The sequence below is a fragment of the Lasioglossum baleicum genome, chromosome 8 (assembly GCF_051020765.1).
Source record: "Lasioglossum baleicum chromosome 8, iyLasBale1, whole genome shotgun sequence".
In the NCBI taxonomy this organism is placed as follows: Eukaryota; Metazoa; Arthropoda; class Insecta; order Hymenoptera; family Halictidae; genus Lasioglossum; species Lasioglossum baleicum.
The window spans coordinates 7,577,323-7,597,579 of NC_134936.1; the positions used below are offsets into that span (position 1 = coordinate 7,577,323).

The window sequence follows — 20,257 nt, forward strand, 5'->3', positions numbered from 1 at the left end:
CTGCAAATAATCAAAGATCATTTCAAGTAAATAATTTGATAGAACTATTACGTATAAAAATGAACTCCGATTTCCAGAGGCCGAGCTTCTTCCGAATTCGAGTTACATAGGTGAGATAACAATATTAAAGGTAAACATGCATTAACACGATAAATTCAAATAATAACCACATTAAGTATGAAATATATGAAAATATTGAAGTATAAAAATGAAATTTGCAATTTCGCTTTGTAGGAAGGGAATGAAGAATAAAATATAACACAGAGATTTATATATAATTGTGTTCCGTTTCGGAAGGTCTGGGTGCGTGTATAATTAAGATATTTATTTCCACGACAATGCTAATGAAAGAATACAACTCCGAACACTACTCCAGAAACGTGACTACACATGATCGGTGTTTTATTGTAACAATAGTAGGGATCAGATATTGAAATATCTTGTTTACTACTTACGCTGTTCGAAAGGTACGTTTTCTGCCACGGCTCTTATCATCAATAACTTACATTTCTCGGAAGGATGTAGCGCAACTTGAATGACCTCCGGGAGGATCCACCGCATTGCGGTGTTTAGTCGACACGATAGTTACGCCACTGCGAAGGAGAGACAACCGCATGTGTACGTAAATACGTTCGTACGTATGTGTATTTACGGTCGTGGCGTATCGCGTATCGAGTCGCCGCCATTCGAGCGGTTAGCGCCTGCGTACATCTTGTTTACAACTGCGGAGAGCTTACCATACACATGACCTTTACAAGATGGACATGAGCGCCTATTTAGCTGTCTACGCGTGTGACGGAAAAAAGTTCAAAATACGTGCGTGTTGTTTGTGAACGTGATCGTGCACAGCAGGAACCATCGGAAATCGAGTGAACTCTGCCACGATTATTGTTGTGAGAAATAGTCAAGAGTCAAGCCACAGGAGAGGTTCGTGATCGCAAGTGACGCGGTATTTGTCGCTCGCACGCGGGCGGAAGGGGGACGGAGAGGGATGGTGGGTACGAAAGGAGACCGAAATTTTTTACCTCTCGAGCAGATGCGATTATCATGAAGAAATTTCGCGCGTGTCCGATCGAGCGATCGTGGTCAGGAGAAACCGTGCACGTTGCTGTAAGGTTATTAACAGCACCGTGAGCCTCTCCGTTCGTCCGTGTTTCCTTCCTGTGTAAAGTGCTCTCGGGACACAAGGGGTGTGGGAAGAGAGAGAAAGAGAGAAAGAAAGAGAGAGACAGACAGAGAGAGAGAGAGAAGTGCGTATTCTCTCGCATCGACCTGGAATGCAGCTTGGTGTTTTGATGTGCCTAGCATTGCGCATGAAAAAAAATTCTCCTGCCCTTGACAATAGCCTATTTACCCGTAGCGTACCGCCTTTATAACGCGTCGACCAACGATAACAAGGGTTCAACCACCCACCTGCGTGTGCGTCTCGGCTGCGTGTCCCTCTCTTTCTCTACCTCTCTACGTATTTCCTCTAAACGTACTCGCAAACGAGCAAACAAACGAGTGGCCAGGAACGCGCGCGCGCTCACGAGCTCCGTTTCCGCGTGTGTTGTGTGTACACGTGAACACGCCCGCGTGTGTCCGTCTCTTTTTCTCTCTCTCTTTCTCTACCTTCTTGTATCATCGTGTGTACAACCGTTTCTTTGTATGTGCCGCCAGCGGTGTGTACGTATACGAGTCAACCATTGTGGACCACGCAGTAAATTGTGTTATTCGACGCGATAAACAGGTGCACAAGCCTTGTAGCCCAGAAAAACAATTCTCGGAGGTTTAACCGTTCCACCTGATAAAGATATAGCTACTCGGACGAGAGCACGCGAGAGAGACGGAAAACGTTCGGGGAATATTGTTCACCTTAGACCGAGCGCAACCCGCCTTCGGACACATACACAGTCCGGGGTCACGGAATTGTGGCGGGCGAAATTCGTGGAAAACGTGTGTGACAGGTGGAACCTCGTGAACCGCCATCGCGGTGAATTGAGCGCAGATATACCACCGTTCGTGTTTTCCAACAATTCACGGACGATAAACGGTTTGCGACGGCATCAACGGATTTTCGGGGATCTATGAAACATCGGCGAAACGTGTGCGGTTTCAGTCGATAGTGTATCCTCGCCCTTAGCGCACCGTCTATGCAACGCCCTTAGTACACGTTGAGTACACATGCACCGTGGTGGCGTGTTATTGCTTATTTACCCCCGACACGTGCTTCCACCGTTAGCGTGCCTCGAGTACAACGATATCGACGGCGACCTTTTCACGATAAAAGCCAGCCACCAGACCAGACCGACACGTTCTACGTAATAAGACAATACCAGAGATCGTACGTACATACGTCCCGCGAGTTTCGAATAATCCTAGTCCACCCCCGAATTCTCTACGGGCATGTGTGCGCGAAACATGCGAAATATTCGTCGGGCTGCATCGTAGTCGGAGAGACGCTTTTCGTTGCGTTTCTCGAATAAAAACGGAAGTGTTTCGACGGGGACCGTTCCACGAAAACGAGAGAGACATCCGACAAAGTTGTACGACATTGTGCGTAACAAAACGACACAACGACGGGGTCGCGGGAATTTCGAAAATTCTTTTCAACGAATTTTCGGCATGTGCGCGAAATCTGTGAAACGTCGTTGGTCCTCGAGTAACAATCGTCCGTAAAATTGAAGTGTGTGCCCCCTCCACCTTCCCGTAACGATCTATTTCGAAAAAACGTGGACGGGTGTCCGTGACACTTCTGCTGCTACACGATGAACAATCAGGATGTAATATGTTCTGGCACGAGACGTGTACGATGAATTGATTAGCAAACGACGCGACGGTACCATGTAAATGGTACAAAATAGTGTCACTTGAGGACTCGCGAGATTCTTCGCAACGACGGCCTTTTTGATCGTTACCGCGGCGATGTCTTCGGGCAGGGGTATAGTCTCCCCTTCAGGAGGTCCCGTTGTTCGCTGCGGACACGTAAAGAAATTGAAAACCCAAAAGAAGAAATTCTTCGTTCTGAGAGGCGAGGCGCCAGGATTCCCCGCCTGCCTCGAATATTATGATAACAAGAAGAAGTACGAGAACAGGCAATCGCCGAAGCGTAGCATCCTGCTAGACAGCTGCTTCAATATCAATAAACGCGTGGACACCAAGCACAAGCACGTTATCGCGTTGTACACGAAAGACGAATGCTTCTGCCTGATCCTCGAGAACGAAAAAGAGCTGAACGATTGGCTCAAGGAGATGCTTTTACTTCAGAGCGGAGATGTGCCCGATGGAGAGCAACCTCGGCCTATATTTGGTAATGCGCTATTAGGGTTTGAATTAGAATTAGACCACATATTGGAGACGTACGTTTCGCGCGTCGAAAAATCTTCCTCCTTTCGAGGAACGTTCCCCTCGCGGGGATCTTTCGTAATACGAATCGCACCGAAAACATCTATGTTTTCGTGTTTTCGACTTGTTGTTTACCTGCCTTTTTCTGTTTTTCTTTTTCTTTTCTCGACGGTAAATGTGAAGAACGGGTTTTCTTTCGAATGACGATATTAATATCAATTCATTATGAATTCATGATTTTTCAGTCGAAAACAATGCAAATAAATAAGGATCATATATTTCTTTTGTTACTTGCGTATAGACAACTGTAATATCGGAAATATTATTGATATATTATTTTCGAATTACTTTTAATTCGAATTTAGAGAAATTCTTAAGTTGCTTTCTTTTCTTATAACAGATACAAACAATTTTTATTTTGCACGAAGATCTTCGGTCTAATAATTACAGATTTGACAGACGTAATCCATAAAATCTCTAAAAGACTTTATCGATACTATTTGTATTTACGATAGTATAATTACACAATTGGGTCATACATTTGCAACGAATAAGATGTGACAAATATAATTGGTTTTGCAGCACTATCTTATATATTATCAAGAGGCTGCGGATCTTTATGCGTTTATGGCTTCTAAAAAGTTTCAAAAAATGCTGGAATATAAAAAATTCCAGAAGATTTAGTACGATTTTTATTTATTCCAGAACTACAAAGGCTGTTCTAATTGAAAATAAGATTTTATTTCATTCCACTTTCTTAAAGTTTGTCTAGAAAAATTAGAATGCATAAACATCCGCAGTCTAACTATGAGTATTCAGTTATCAATGTAGTTGCATCTTCCATTCATCTTTTCTTCCATGTACTACCACTGAATATAAGATTCTACATGATTCCACTTTCTCAAAATTTGCCTGCAAAAATTGAAAATTTCATATACATCCACAGTCTAATTTATCAAATGCAGCGAGATCTAAATATAATATTGTATTTCAGAACACGTATGGCAAGTTACGATGCAGAAAAAAGGACTCGGCGAACGAAAGAATATTTATGGTCCCTACAGGCTATGTTTAACTGATCGAATATTGAGTCTGGTGAAAATTGGGGAAAAGGATAGCTCAGATTCCCTTGAATTTCCTGTAAGCTCGCCATCTTAACAAATGACATGGTTTGAGAGAAAATATAATTAATAGTATATTTTTGTTTCATAGTTGGTTTGCATCAGACGATGCGGGCATATGGACCGTTACTTTTATATGGAAGTAGGTCGTTCAGCGGTTACCGGTGGTGGAGAATTGTGGATGGAGGCTGAAGACAGCAACATAACACATAATATGCACGCTGCTATCCTGAACGCTATGACTAGCTCTAGAAACAACAAAGACGACGTGGGACCACAGCAAAGGATGCGTAGCTCTTCTGCAACCGAGGCCAGCAAACCAATCTTTGTCCAACGTCGTCATGCTACGCAAAAGTTCCATAATTTTTCACCCCTCGGTAAGCTTAATGTTAAGAAGTTCATTATGCATCTTGACTTATATTATCAGTTATGGTCTACATAATACCTTATCACGATTGTTGACCATATACAGGGTCTGTCCGGAAAGTAATGCAACCACATTTAAAAAAAAAATCTATTAAACATATGGGTACAAACCTTTAAATTTCTTCAAAGTAGGATCCTTGGGCGTTGACATATTTTTTCCAGAGCGATTTCCATGCTTCGTATGGCGTTCCCTGCTCCCTGGAAGGCGTTTTTTGGAACCTCTCGTAGTACCTTCGTCACAGCCTCTTTGACGCGTTCCACGCTTTCAAAGTGGCATCCTTTTAGCACATTTTTAATTTTTGGAATCAAGAAGTTGGCGGGAGACAAGTCAGGACTGTACGGGGGTTGAGGAAGTGTTGTGATCCAACTAAGAAATACCGTTTACTGTTTTCCCCGTAATCTACGGAAAAGTTTTGGATGAAAGTGCTCGACGAGGCTGCGACGAGGGTACTACGAGAGGCTCCAGATAACGCCTTCCAGGGAGGATACGAAGCATGGAAATCGCGCTGGAATAAATGTGTTGACGCCCAAGGGTCCTACTTTGAAGAATTTTAAAGGTTTGTACTTATATGTTCAATAGATTTAAAAAAAAAAAAATGTGGTCGCATTACTTTCCGGACAGACCCTGTATATATAGAAAAAGACACTGTTTCAGTTATGTAAATAAGTTCATTGCACTTTTATATTAGATTTTAGTGTTTTACTTTTCATTTTGAGCACTTAACAATTTAATGCAATGAAATATCACTGTACAGACAGGGACCGTCCCCGAACAAATTCGTTTTATAAATCCGTGTGTACGTTTTTACCTGAGACATTGGTTTCTTTGTATACGACACCATTAACTACATCATCTCTTATATGCTTTAAAGATTTCAATCGAAACACAATATGTACAACTAGAAAGTCAGCTTTATTATAACACGTATGGGTTGCGGGTATTACAGAGGAACACAGGACGCACAAGGAGCAGGTGGAAGCAGTTCAGGAACAGGAGCAGTCTAATCAGACTCAGAGTACCTCTTCTTGCAATACAGTCACGGGTCTGTTTTCTGTCATTGTAGTTGTATTGCTTTATCTTCTCATGCGGGCGTTAAAGGGTGACAATTCAGGATAATCAGATTTCTCTGAGGATCATTGTTTCATTAGCTTAAACATATATGTTGCCAGAAAATTCATATTAAGCTGATATTGTGGTCTCTGAAGGATCGTGTCATTCATTTCTTCAATTTTAATCAAATGATGAAAAGTATTCTGGTTTTGCCGAACGATTGGTATAAAACTGTCATTATCATATTGAAATATTTAATCAATCGAATCTCGTATTGATATTCGTGGAAAGTAAGAATTCGTGATTTTATAAAATGATTATCATGATTTTATGACAGTGCAATTCTATGTCAAAATTTATAGGACTTTATCGATTATCCCGTAAACGCGAAAGTTTCTAGTATTGCACAATATGATCCAATACTGTTCGCGAGAAGTGCACGTACGAAGGATACCGCGTAGAACAGAATTGTGACCTTGGCACTTTTTTAAACATTGAATATTACGACTCGTTCAAACTTGATATTACATTGTTTAAAAAGAAAAAGACAAAGCACTTCTGCTCTCAAAGCTAATACACGATCGATCTTCCATAGTCGAAAACGTTTAGTAAACTTTCGGTGATCATTTACAAAAGAGTACACCTCATTGATTTCAAGCATCTTGAGATGTTGTTAAGGTTCAATGTCCCGAGTAACTTATACATACACCTGATTACCGTGCGCGGCCTTAGTTGAAAAGATATAAACCTATACATTTTCAATAGTAAACACTGTATTATTTCAAGGTATTTCCCAATCTATATCTCTAATATTCTTATCTGTGAGATACGTAATTATCATAGTCCACTTGATCCGAACTTAGCTTAGATCTGACTGTGTTTTGTGGGTGGGAAAAAAAACATTGTTCAAATCGGAGGTGATAATGGAATTGTGGAAATATAGAAACAAATTAATTCATGAGAACATGACGATGTGAATTAGGTCTTGGTTAGATCTAAGTCGTACCTGGACTTTTCATTCAATTGAGAAAACTATGAAATTGTCATAAATATTGTACGTATTAAGAAATTCGTGTAATTTCATTTTACTTGTATTTGTTATTGCTTTCTAATACGCAATACGCGCTTCAAGTGAATGTACAGACTGAAATAGAAACAACTATGGTAATATTTGGTTTACATAAGGTTTACATAAGTACTGTTTATGTTCGCAATTCATACGACATGCAGAAAGTAAACAAATATGTACAGTTTGGCATTAGACTTTTCTTCGCTCGTAAAATGTAAATTAAACAAATGATTCGATATCAAATATTTCTGCTTATACATTCGAAACTGAATATAAAAATTTCATCAAGATAATATAAGTCATTTACTTTGAAGAAAGAATGTTTCTAAATCAATACGAAAAATTCAGACAATCCTTATTTTGTGTAAAGATAATTGCAAATACTTCTCTAGAAAACAAATAATATTGACTTATGTTCTGTCATCCGTTTACCAGAGTTGCACAAGTGAAATTACTCGGTTGACGTTGATTTGTGCGAGATATTTCAAGTGTCATTGAAATCGGCATGGTGTACCCGTTCCTTTTGTAAACAATCACCGGATTTTCGTAACTGTTAACATCGTAAGAGCTAAATTTTATGAACAATATATACAAGGAAAAGAAGTAGTTGTATGCAAGTGAGAGCTGTGTGGTTTGCAGCCGTTGCTGGTACCGGGGCTGGAACTGCTGGGATTGCCTCGACTAATATCAACTGTGCCACTACCACTAGACGTCGTCATTCGGTAGCGAGTCATCCCCATTCCTTGAATAATTCCCAATCCATTCATGTTACGACAACAAGTACAACTACAACAACAACCACCTCTATTACCATCAGTACGACCGCTACCGTGACCACCACAACCACAACCGCGACAATATCCCATCAGAGAACCCTGTCGCTGCCCTTAGCTGCCGTTATTATCAATCAAATGCAATCATCTAAAAGATCAGTTTTACGCTGTATGTATTTTTATTTGGTCATACGATAAATCAGCAAAGAACTCTTTGTTTCTCTTTAAGTGTCTCTGCCTCGCTGTCTCCTGTTTTCTGTTCCGCCCTCAATATATATCTACTTCTCTCTGATCCCTCCGATCAGATCTAAAACAGTCGCAAATAAAAGCTGCCTAGCCAGATCGAATAAAAAAAAATAAAAAACAACTATCTATCGCTGCTTCGTTACACAATGTTCTGGTTCTCCGCGAGTTACTCGCGTTCTGCCGTAGACGTGTCGGACGCTTCTTCTCGCATGCGATATTGTACATATACAATATATATATATATACAATATAGATATATATATGTATATATATATCAGTTGCACGACAAATCATAACAACAAAGTTTCGCTTTGTTTCTTCCGTTTCTTCGTCGCGGAACATCGGCCAAACCCGCCGCCTCGTTTCTTCCGAACATTGTTTTACTTGCGTTAATTTTGTTCTATCCGTATGCGACACTTTCTTCCTTGACTGTTTTCTTTTTGCAACGCCTTGCGCATCGGTTACGATTTTATCTGATTTCTTCCGGCGATTTTCGAACCATCTTTTTTGATCATTATCCACTGCTTGTTACCCAAAATATATGTATAAATGAATAACAATACTGTGTACATGGAATATGCCTACATATATATTATATATATATGTGTATGTATACATATATATATAAAAGTTTTTTCTATGGAATTATTTGGAAATGCAAACGAACTAACCGCTGCTATGCTGGGAGGATGGATGTTTTTCAAATTTTGTTTCCTTGGGCTATGTGTTCGCGGGATTGTGTGACCGACTGTTGTCGTTTTAGGTCCGAACGGCCGTGACAGATGCGACAGTTTGCCGTCGAGAGCCCGCATCAGCAGCGAGAGTCATCCCTCAACGGTACTGAGTCATCCTAGGAATACTCATTTCGTACCTCACATACTGAGACCACATTCGATGTACGTGAGAGGCCACTCTTATTCACCGCCGATCACCTCGATGCCGATCAGTCCTGGCTCCGTGGCCTGTTCCACGGATTCCGCAGGATCGTCTCTCTCGATGGACGACGGTGGCGAAAGCGCGCTAGAAGAGAGTACGGTTTCAAGATATGGACACTCGTTGACGCCTGACGAGCCGGTCATACTAGAGGAGAACGGCGACGATTATGCCGCCTGGTCCATATCGCACTCGCATAATAAATATTCGCCGAACTTTAAATCTCATTCTCCTTCCCAGGTGGGTGAAAGTGTTCGCACACGATTTATGTACTTACGAAGCGATTTTTCTGTACAACGTACACGCGATTTAACATCTGCAATTTTTGCTGTCTCCCTGGCAGCAGAGTTCCTATATAGATATGTACAGTCCTTGTGGATCGAGTCCTGGCCGCAGCGGAGCCTACATGCAAATGAGTTCAGGAACAGGACACTCGCATTCACGAGCGTCATCCTTAGTTGAGGAGAGTAACACTTTACCAGAGGGTTATGTACCTATGGCGCCCGTTGGAAACAACGGATACGTCGATATGGATCCTTCGCATAGTCATAATGGCCATTTTCCTGACGATATGTCGCAACACGGTGGCAGTAGTTGTTCCGTTACTTCCGGTACGCCTAGTACGGATTTACGGTTCTCCGAATATCATTTGGATAAGGTGTCGAGTTTTCTACCTCCTGGAGATGACTTAACTCGACCAGTCAGAGCCTATTCCATCGGTTCTCGGCCGGAACCTTCAAATAGGCATCGTAAAAATAGGTATCAAATTCTATATATGTACGGCGGTCAGTCAATACGTAAGTTACATCACCTCTCTAAACGAAATTTGAACGCATGAGACGTACTCTTTGTTAGTAACACAAAGTTGTCACAACCACTTGTCGTCATGATTTCCCGACACCAAGTTAACGCTTCTCCTACAAGTCTTTACTTAACCTTTGGAGGGCCACTTTAGTAGCCAGGGACAATAGGGTCCCATGAAAATCACCGGCACAGTTTTCACCGACTCCAGATTTGACCGACAATAACTTTGGCCGATAACGTTTTTAGTTGACGACAGTATTATTCGATATTAATATCGTTTGACAATAACCGTTAGCTGACCACGTCTAATTCTACTTATAGTGTAGTAATTATATTTTTATACAAAAGTAAAAGTGTCAGTACAGAATAGTTAGAGAAAGAAATGCCAGCACCATCTTTAGAAACGATGTTACTATCGGATAATACTGTCGTCGACGGTTAAAGTCGTTGTCGGCCAAAGTTATTGATACGGGAAAAGTCGTGGTTCGAAGCCCTAATGAGGATCAAAATCCCAAAGTTGTGCGATGATGCCTTCAGGTTACGCATCGAGTCCAAAATTGGGAAATTTAGGGAAAGTATCGACATTTTTAAGAATATCAAAATCGAAGTATATTCTGCTATACATAGAACGGCGTAAGGGAAACCAAAAAGTATGAAAACATGATTACACATGTGCGTATGGCCAGTTTACTGAGGTACATACGTAAACTGGCCATACGCATAAAATATGTGTTTAATCATGTTTTTATACAGTTTGGTTGCCCTTATGCCGTATATTTTTAATGAAAATATGCCGGCCCTCTAAAGGTTAATAGTCTTCAATAACTGAAAGATGATTCAGCGTTTTGAAATGAGTTATTTATTAGCGACAGTAATTTCATTCGTAAAAGAATAAGTTTCCTTGAGTAATATAATCTAATAATCTTTTTTGAGATTATTATTTAAAAGAACATGATTAAGCTTCTTCTAAATATAGCACAGACATTAATAAAATCTATTCATAGGCTTCTGATAGCTGAAGCCAGCGGATTTTTCAGTGTAGTATCTTGTGAAATACAAGAAAACGCGTTTACATTAAGAGAGATTACTAATTTTTGTCGTAAATGCATAAAATTCGTGGTGTAAGTATCAGTTATATCATAAATAGTATTAACAAAAACTATAGAGTTTCATTTAAATATTTGTATGTGATCACAGAACTCTCCAAGCTAATTGAAAATGTAATGAAACAGATATCGATTCTTGGAAATGCATCATGTCATCAGCTGTACGATGCTATTTGATACTTGTATATCTTTACTTTACCGTCAGTATTAATCACAATTCGATCCAGCTATCACTAGCGATCTCGCAACCAGTTTTACACAAGCGTGATATAGTTCCACGAAAATGAAACGTCTACGTTCTGAGCAGCGTTATGCGATTAAATTTTGCGTTAAACTTGAAGAAAACGCGACTGAGACGTTTTATAAATTGAAACTAGCTTACGGGGACCAAGCTTTGTCCAGGGAACAGGTTTTTAAGTGGCATAAGGCATTTTTAAATGACTGTGAAACCGTGAGAGGTGAATCTCGTTCTGGAAAACCGTGCACAGACTCGCACTGCAATGTCAGTCAACCAGTTTCTGACCACGAAAGGTATTCTTACCCAAAAATAAAAAGTTATCTGGAAGAATGGACTTACAGAGTGGACAACATTCACAAAGTTGTAACCTTCCAAACTGAAAACAGTTACAATGAAAGAATTTCAGTTATTGCTTCCAGGAGTGGGAGCACCACTTTCAGCAGTGTCTAGATTCGCAAGAGAACTATTTTGAAAAAGATAATGTGCATTTACGATCGGATGACATAAACATTTTCATCGAGCTAGTCTCATTACTAGACGGCGGATCTTTATGCAAAATAAAGATTGTCTGCATCGTTTGCAAGAAACTAAATTGGATGTTATTTCTTCCCTTAATGATTTTAATAGAGAAGATATTGGGGTCATTCCATGCCGAAACGATCACTTTTTGCAGGCACCATCGCCGATTTTGTTCTAACTGAAATATGTTGTAGTCTATGCGAAATTAGGGGGGTTTAAGTCATCATTTTGCCGGTTTCGAATTTTTTTATAAATGGCAGGCCTTCAAAGTTTTCAATTTTTGCCCATTTCGGCGAAAACGGGCCTCACTTACGAATTTTTATCTCAAGAACGGTTTGCCCGATTGAGCTAAATTTTTTTTTGTTTTATTCGGAAAGGATTGGGCTATTACAAAATAATTTTTTCAACCTCGACAATCAACTTTATAATGTCGAAAAATTTAAACAAATTCTTCTTTTGCGTTTTTTTCGATGATGGGGCGGAGTGATTTAAATTTTGAAAAAAATATGGTTATATTCCTTGAAGTTTCCCCTTTAAAATGAGCCGTTGAACAAGATGGTATCTTTAAAATTGGCGTTACAATGAGCTGGTAAAGGACGCCGTGTACCTCCGTTTCAGGTAGAGGCGAGTCGAGCGCACGGCTATTATGGTCCGTCGTCTATACATACATATATATCGCTGGTCTCAAGAAAATGCCAGCAGACTGTATACGACTAAGGTACACGGCGTCCTTTACCAGCTCATTGTAACGCCAATTTTAAAGATACCATCTTGTTCAAGGGCTCATTTTAAAGGGGAAACTTCAAGGAATATAACCATATTTTTTTCAAAATTTAAATCACTCCGCCCCATCATCGAAAAAAACGCAAAAGAAGAATTTGTTTAAATTTTTCGACATTATAAAGTTGATTGTCGAGGTTGAAAAAATTATTTTGTAATAGCCCAATCCTTTCCGAATAAAACAAAAAAAAATTTAGCTCAATCGGGCAAACCGTTCTTGAGATAAAAATTCGTAAGTGAGGCCCGTTTTCGCCGAAATGGGCAAAAATTGAAAACTTTGAAGGCCTGCCATTTATAAAAAAATTCGAAACCGGCAAAATGATGACTTAAACCCCCCCTAATTTCGCATGGACTACAACATATTTCAGTTAGAACAAAATCGGCGATGGTGCCTGAAAAAAGTGATCGATTCGGCATGGAATGACCCATTGACAACTTCATAATTTTGAATTTCATCTATTCCATTTCACTATAAATGGATAAAGATCCGCAGTCTACTCATTACCTTTTACACCCACCTCGTATAGCCATCAACCGGTAGCGAAAGCGAATGTTAGAAGGGCGTGCAACTTGCTTATTGACTGACTTTTGTATTAGTGTAGTGGTAAATTTTTTTTATTTTTCCTTTCAAGTATACAGGGTGCCCCACTAATTTCGTTGCAAGGCGATATCACGGATATTTTTCATGCTACGCGAAATGTCAAAAGGCCGAATTATTTGGTTCGAAATGTACAAATTTTTGGCACTTCGTATGAATCTTGAAGTAGCGGAGATATCGCCTCGTAACAGAGTTAGTAGGATACTCTGTATAATTATTTTATAAGATGCTACGAATTAACTTTTACTCGAAGTACTGTGGAAAGTGTTGACTCCTTTACATAATAAGAAGGAGCCATATAACATGGAAGAAATGTACATGAATGGAAGATGCAACTGCATTGATAACTGAATACTCATAGTTTGACTGCGGGTGTGTATGCATTTCCCAATTTTTCTAGACAAATTTTAAGAAAGTGGAATGAAACAAAATCTTATTTTTAATGGGAACAACCTTTGTAGATCCAAAACAAGTAAATAAACTTTATATTCTAGCCTTTTTTGAACATTTAATGAGCCATAAATGCATAAAGATCCGCAGTCATAGTATTCCATTGGGTAAACGTCACGTCGAATATCTGTGCATATAGATTTCTTTTATTTCTTATCTAGACATCGGCGTAAAATGATTGTCTTGTGTCTCTTTATGTGGTAGCACTCTGTTCTGAAGCTTGTACTCGTTTTGTTGTGATACTTCGCACATTTTGCATAGCATAAAGAAGATTTTTGATCTTGTTCTGTTTCTCATAGGTTGGATATTACTCAGCAAGAAGCGAGTAGAGTACGAGCATTCTCTGTAGGCAGTAGGTCGAAGAAGCCTGAGATTGGGAGGTTTGCGAATATAATAAATGCAGCAATGTCAGCTGGTTCTGATAACCCGAGTTCCAGCAAATCGAATTCGGCACCACTGTTGTCCAGTTCTTGGGGGCATAACTCTGGTTGTTCCGTAAACTCTGAACGCATGGAGGATTTGATGGAATTGGACTTCACGAAACCTAGTATTTCCACGACTTTCAATTCGTCGCCCTCGTCGTATTCGCAGTCACAATCACAGTCATATTCTTCTTCTACTGCCACTGACACCAGTTCCTATGTTGATATGTCCCCTGGACAACCGCCCTCGTCGAACATTGCTCCTTATGTCGATATGAGCCGCATAAATAAGGTACCCATGACTTTAAATTATAGCTATGATCTTCTTTATAGAATCTGATAAGAAAGTAGACGAAACTTTAGATACAAATCATGAACGTAGTAACGAATGAAATGAGATCATATATAAACACTAATTTATTTTTAGAGAAGAACCATCGAATTTTAATGCTTCGATTTTTCAGATCAATCGTAATAACAATAATAATACAATCACTGCCAATCAAAATCATAGTCACATACATATATCATCTTCTGCTTCTACACATAAACCTATAATTACTACTTTGAAGCCGGTGGAAGAAGCAGAAGCGCCATATGTAAGAATGGATGGAGTACATGACGGTTGGTCTCAAGCCAACGCAAGTCCTAAGCAAATTTCGTCGCCTATGCAAGAAGAATGCGTGCAATCAAATGGACCACCAGGTACAGATTTATGTGCGTTTATAGTCATATTTATTACAACAGTCGGAAGAAAGTTCGGTGTTGTGGAAAATACTAGGGGTGGGATCTCTCCGTATTCGTTTATTACACATGTCCACGCGTATTTGCATACACAGAGATTTCTGGTGTGTACACGTGTAATAAAGGAATCCGGGTGTTAATCCATGAATATTAACACTTTACCTACCGGAAGCCTATTAATAGGATTTTCAATAATCGTGCTGTACCAAAAGAAAGCATAGAAATTTTCTTTTGCATTGCAATCTTAAATGAAACTATTAGATGAAGTTATTGAGGGTGACTTGTTAGTTCACAATGAAAACTGCTGTTGCTATTGGAGGTTTAATTAAGAAGTGTTTATCCATGTACCATAGATTTTTCAAAATTATGCAACAATCACCGGTCGGTAAAGTGTTAAATACAGGGTTAAGTCTCGCTTGCGTCTCACTTCTAACATTAATAGTTGAAAAGAATTCAGGATCCGTTCTCCATTCATTCGTCTTCACGGATCCGTCCGAACGGATTTAAAAAATCTATGACGTTTGGTTCTCCGAACAATAAAAATTCCGGGTACCCGCCCACCCCTAGAATATACCATTATATCTTAACACCTTATCGATGGGATCATAGCGCTGATCACTAACACACCTTATACAGAAAGAGAAAGGAATAGAATTGTACTGTAAAATCATTTTTTCAAATTACGAATTGCTTGAAAAATGATGATCGCAAAATTTACGATCTGTCAACAACTGTAACATACTGACTATAAACTTTCGTTTGTTGATGTGAGAGCTACTTGATCAGTGAATCGTAATTAATTTTAGGTGTAACGAGAACTGCGCCAGTCGATCTTCCACGGCGGCCGCCTGTCGACTATGTTGATATGAATTTCAAGTCAAGAACGATCCTCGAACAAGATTACATGAACATGGACATGACTAACCGAAACAATCGCAAACCGACGCGGACAGGTAGTCTCAAGGAGAAGATACGTTCGCAACCGATTGCGATCCAAGCGGGCAACAAACCTTTAAAAACGCCTAGTTTCTTACCCCTAAACGGGAGTCCGGAATCGGAAAGTTTAGCAAGCACTCCTGCGTCGCCTCCGCGGGCAACACCAACGGGATCCTCGGCAACCATCTTCCCGTTCTCTCTGAATAGTCCTCAATCGCCCGAGAAGTCTTTTGGTCATCAAAAAAGTAACGACGAATCTTCGGAATTGAGTATCACTTCCAAAAACGATCGCGCGATTGTGGAATCAGCGAATAGGGTGAATTCCGTTTCGGCGACGGAAGGGAATAGTTTGCCGAAAGTAATCAACGATAGACCGTCTAGTCCTGCAGGAAAGGATAACCGAGTGATATCGAATTTGTTGTCTTCGCAAGATAGTATGTTGAACTCTGTAACGAAGAACTTCGCCGATTTGACCGTGTCGAAGCCCCGTTTGATAACCGCGTCTCCTAACACGAGTCCCACGTTGTCTGGGTTTAAAACCACGGAAAACACGGAGAAACAACCGACGTCGCCGAAAATACTGGAGGAGACGCCGACACCTACACCTACTGCTACATCGAGTCCATTAGAGAATGAAAATTTCGACAAGCTACAATCCGAAGTAACAAATTTGCACTACGCTAGCCTTGATCTTCCTGAGACCGGAAGCGCGGCGCCAATATCTCCGGCGACTCAAGACAGCTTCACTTACGCTGAAATTGACTTCCAGAAACTTAAGCCAAATTAAAACGCCATCTTGGATGCGAATAGCTGTGTCGGTGTAAAGTGTTAGAGCGTGGCCGAGTGCAGATGATCGTCAAAGCCACATAAATAAACAAAGTATTAGGTCGTTCGCGAAGAAATGCGAATTTATGTTCATATTTTTGGATGATGAGACACGAAAACACACAATCCGCAACCGTTAGTCTTGTATATCTGAGAGCCTGAGTGTATTTACTTTTTTTGGAAAAAACGATATCTCACACTCTCACTCTTTCCAGTGGCAAAAATGATTTCTTTTTTTAATCGTTTAGTTTTTAATAGAACAAATACACTATGTTGTCCGTATCTTGTTCTTGTGGTATAGTAAACACTTTCGCGTCGGATGACTCACTCTCGCGTCGAATCGAAAACTATTTGCGCTCGGATGACGCATTTTTGCGCGAAACAGCAGAAACAGTGTTGCAATCTTTTACTATTTTAATAGTATGCGAGAATTTTCAATCTCTCGACTCAGCATAAAGATATTGAGACGAATTTATTTTTTACTTTGAACACAGCAACGATGTCCGCCACGCGATACTGCTTTTAACACTTCGCGGTTGGAGAGTTATCTCAATATCACCTGCCAGTTATTTGAACGCATTTATTTATTATTTACGAAAATAATTATTCTATTTAAGCGGAATTTGCCGTGAAGTTTTATTTATACAGATTTTTTATTGAACCAAAATTTTAGACCTTACAGGTGCTAATTTTTTCATGTCCTCTCAAGAGGACTATCCGAGTTGCCGATTAGTTTAACCAGCAATTAAAAATGATGTGTTCTGTTCTAAAGATTGTGAAGATATACATATGATTCTATGGGTTGTAACGGGTTCTTACAAAGCGCGAAAAAATATATAGAACACTAATAGTTATTGATAGACTGCGGATTCTTATGCAAAATATTCTGCATTGATTGGGGGAAGCAGAAGTTAAATAAAATAGTTCTTTCACATTGAAAACAAACATAACTATATTTTCGGATTTTTAAAATCTTTTACTGTTTTATATTTCACCTAGCCAAGTTCTTCGCAGTCTAGTTATTAATATGTTCTGTTTCATCTTTCAAAAATATGAAAGGAAATTCGCGTTAGTTGCGAGACGGTAGTTAACCTTTGGCAAACGTTCTCTGAACAGTAATAGAGTGAAAGAGAGAAGTGTATTTATGTAGAGAGGGAGTTGATGGGATTCCAATGTTGATTTCTCCTACGAGTTTGCGGCGTTTGCGCAACGCAACGGTCGTCTGCGCTTGGTCCGACTACACACGTGTCTCCGGGTGGTGCTGGATTGACTCGTTGCCTTATCTCTTGTTATTAAATAACGAGCAGAGACACGGCAATCGATCGTTCTAACATTGGCTGATTTTTAAGGACGAATCGCCAGGATGTTGAATACGAACTGTACATAGGAAATTCTTTTTATCCGAAACATTGAATCATGATCGTTTTATCAATCGTATACAATGTAGTCCTGACTTTTCGTAGGCCAGATTGGTGCCTATACTTCTGATTATGCGGTATCCGATGTTGTTTCCTTTTTTTTATCCGCATGTAGCAACTATGTTACAAGAATTTTCGAATTCTTGATATTGGGTCGTTGATTTGTTTCTTTGTTTATTTTCTTTACTATTTCTTTTCTCCTTTTTTATGAACTATTTGTGATGAGGAATACCGATATTATCTTGCGAATTTGAAATTTTATCTTGTTCCACTTGTGTTTTCTCTTGCTCGAATCTTATCGAACGTAATAGGACTCTCATGCGAGCGGAAAATGTTTATTCTTTTTTTGTTTGGTCGAGGAATCTGAATAGTACTTATCGGTTATACATACAATATATACATCGCGAGCGTATACTTTTTAGATTCTAGAGCGATTGTCTTAATTGTTATTGCTAATCATGTTATATTTTAGTAAATTCGGTTGGAGGTCGTGCGAGCGCGATACGCTATCAGAAACATGAGTACTAATTAGGAGAGAGCGCGTCGAGCGGTGCAGATGTGGCCAATGTTGGATCGATAGAAGTCACGAGAGAGTTTCTATTTCGAACAGTTAGATGCTCCACAATGCGTATTATAAATATGTGTTATCCACGCTTTTTCGTATATAAATTATAAATGACTGCAATTAACGGCGCGTTGCCGCGCGCACTTACATGTCACACACACACACGCGCGTACACACAGTGGACACATACACACACGCATTTACAGGGTATTCTGTAAAAGATGGTACAACTGCAAAGAAAGGGAGAGAGAGAGATAGAATGAGAGAAAATGATTGGTTGTGTAAAAAGAAGAAAAAAACTAACAAAAAGAACTGTAACCAGTCTTACAATGTTGTTGCCGAGAGTAGAAGAGAAAAATATTTCTTAATATTATCACGTTTTATGAGTTGGATTTTATGACATACTTCTCCTCGCATACAGTTTAAGAATAGTTCGGTTATAAATTATATCATATCGTGTATATACATATGCATTGTCTTAAATGATGCTGTATATATACGTGTACGCGTATGTATGTATGTCGACGTGCATGCATATGTATATGTATATATATATAGCATTGCTAAGTATATTAATGATGAATAAAGCAGTATATATTGCTGTTCTTCATTATACATATGATCCTTCTGATGTGATTCCTTCTTTGAAGGTTTTTCTTTTTTTCACGGGACGCGTTTATTGTACCAGCGTATGATAATGTTATTGTTATGTGTACATTGTCAGATTTAAGATTATTATTTCGACTGATGCTAGAACTAACGTAAGTCTTTTATTTAATTCGAAGCACAAGTCGTCTCCTTTTTTCTTTTAATTTTTGTTGCATATTAACAGAATGTCCGTCCACTCAAAATAGAATTCGCGCTGTACAATTCCTTTTAGTTATCTCGGTGAAAATAGTTTTGTTTGATTTTCAGGAAAAAAAAGGAAAGAACTATTAACAATGTAAATACAGCATCTTCGAACTTAGAAGTTGGAAGAATTTTATTTTACGAAATGTGTAGATTGTACGACGTTATTGTTTTTACAAGATCTTCGGAATAATGAATTTAAATATAATAATGTTACGTTAATGCCAAATAAGATACTAAATATCGTTAATACATGAGAAATCAGTATTCATTTTTCATTAGAAGGCAAGTGCATCCTTTTTCTAAATAACGGATCCATAAGCTCAAGTTAAGTAGATAACTGCTAGCGCATCGTTTCTAGTATTGTATCTATAATTTCTAAATTAATGATTATATTAATAATAAAAAAACGATAATTTATAATTTATTTCTTAATTGTGAAGGAATTTCTTTAAATGCTTAGAGTATCGGACGTATAGTGATTATCTTTTAAATTCTAACTCTTTAGGAAGTACAATGTTAAACGAGAGAACTTTGTTATGAACATTCTCGTAAAAATAATCATTTCGTAACTGATCATTTTTTTTCTTCCTTAATTTAACGCTTTATTTCATAATTTTATATAATTTAAATTTCAAGTAAAAATAAAATTAAAACTGAAGCAAATCATTGTAATCGGTGTATTATACAAATCATGGAAATATTTTCGTAATCGTTTAAACTAAAAGAAATCATTTTGTCTTGATACAAGTTAATTATATTTGACTTGGTCTTTTAATGAAAACTTATGGACGCACAAAGTAGCATTTCTTTTATGAGTTTATAATGATCAATTCCACTTTCACAATTGATTATTTTTATGATCTTTTTATAGATAACAAGGCATTAATTTTTAAAATATTAATAAATTAATTTATTAATACCAAAAATATTAAAAAAAAAATTAATTTAAAATAATTTTTAAAATATGTGCTGTGTATTTGAGAGAATTGAATATAAAAATGTGTACATAATAATTGACACAAAACATATTCGATTAAAATTGTTATACAGTTCAAAC

General features: G+C 38.6%; 1 protein-coding gene across 9 annotated transcripts; it reads left to right on the top strand.

The window, feature by feature from the left end:
- The first annotated feature begins 660 nt into the window (after window positions 1-660).
- Window positions 661-18,965, top strand: Chico (insulin receptor substrate 1 chico). 9 transcript variants are annotated; one of them, XM_076429561.1, is made up of 11 exons: window positions 666-998; window positions 1,660-3,289; window positions 4,319-4,464; window positions 4,537-4,822; window positions 5,819-5,914; window positions 7,631-7,933; window positions 8,774-9,183; window positions 9,287-9,702; window positions 13,738-14,152; window positions 14,325-14,565; window positions 15,411-18,965. In XM_076429561.1, exons 2-11 carry the CDS (start codon window positions 2,905-2,907, stop codon window positions 16,325-16,327), a joined length of 3,615 nt encoding a protein of 1,204 aa, XP_076285676.1. In that variant the 5' UTR covers window positions 666-998; window positions 1,660-2,904; the 3' UTR covers window positions 16,328-18,965. The 9 variants fall into 9 exon arrangements, with proteins under 9 accessions (XP_076285681.1, XP_076285678.1, XP_076285676.1 ...); XM_076429560.1 differs by having other exon boundaries at window positions 666-994; XM_076429562.1 differs by having other exon boundaries at window positions 666-927.
- Window positions 18,966-20,257: the final 1,292 nt, after the last annotated feature.

What these genes read in the sequence shown, in the direction of transcription:
- Chico (XM_076429559.1), top strand. Translation starts at nt 2,905, where the DNA reads ATGTCTTCGGGCAGGGGTATAGTCTCCCCTTCAGGAGGTCCCGTTGTT. An exon ending in AATCTCATTCTCCTTCCCAG is followed by an intron (nt 9,184 to 9,286) that starts GTGGGTGAAAGT and finishes TCTCCCTGGCAG; the next exon opens with CAGAGTTCCTATATAGATAT. An exon ending in GCAATCAAATGGACCACCAG is followed by an intron (nt 14,566 to 15,410) that starts GTACAGATTTAT and finishes AATTAATTTTAG; the next exon opens with GTGTAACGAGAACTGCGCCA.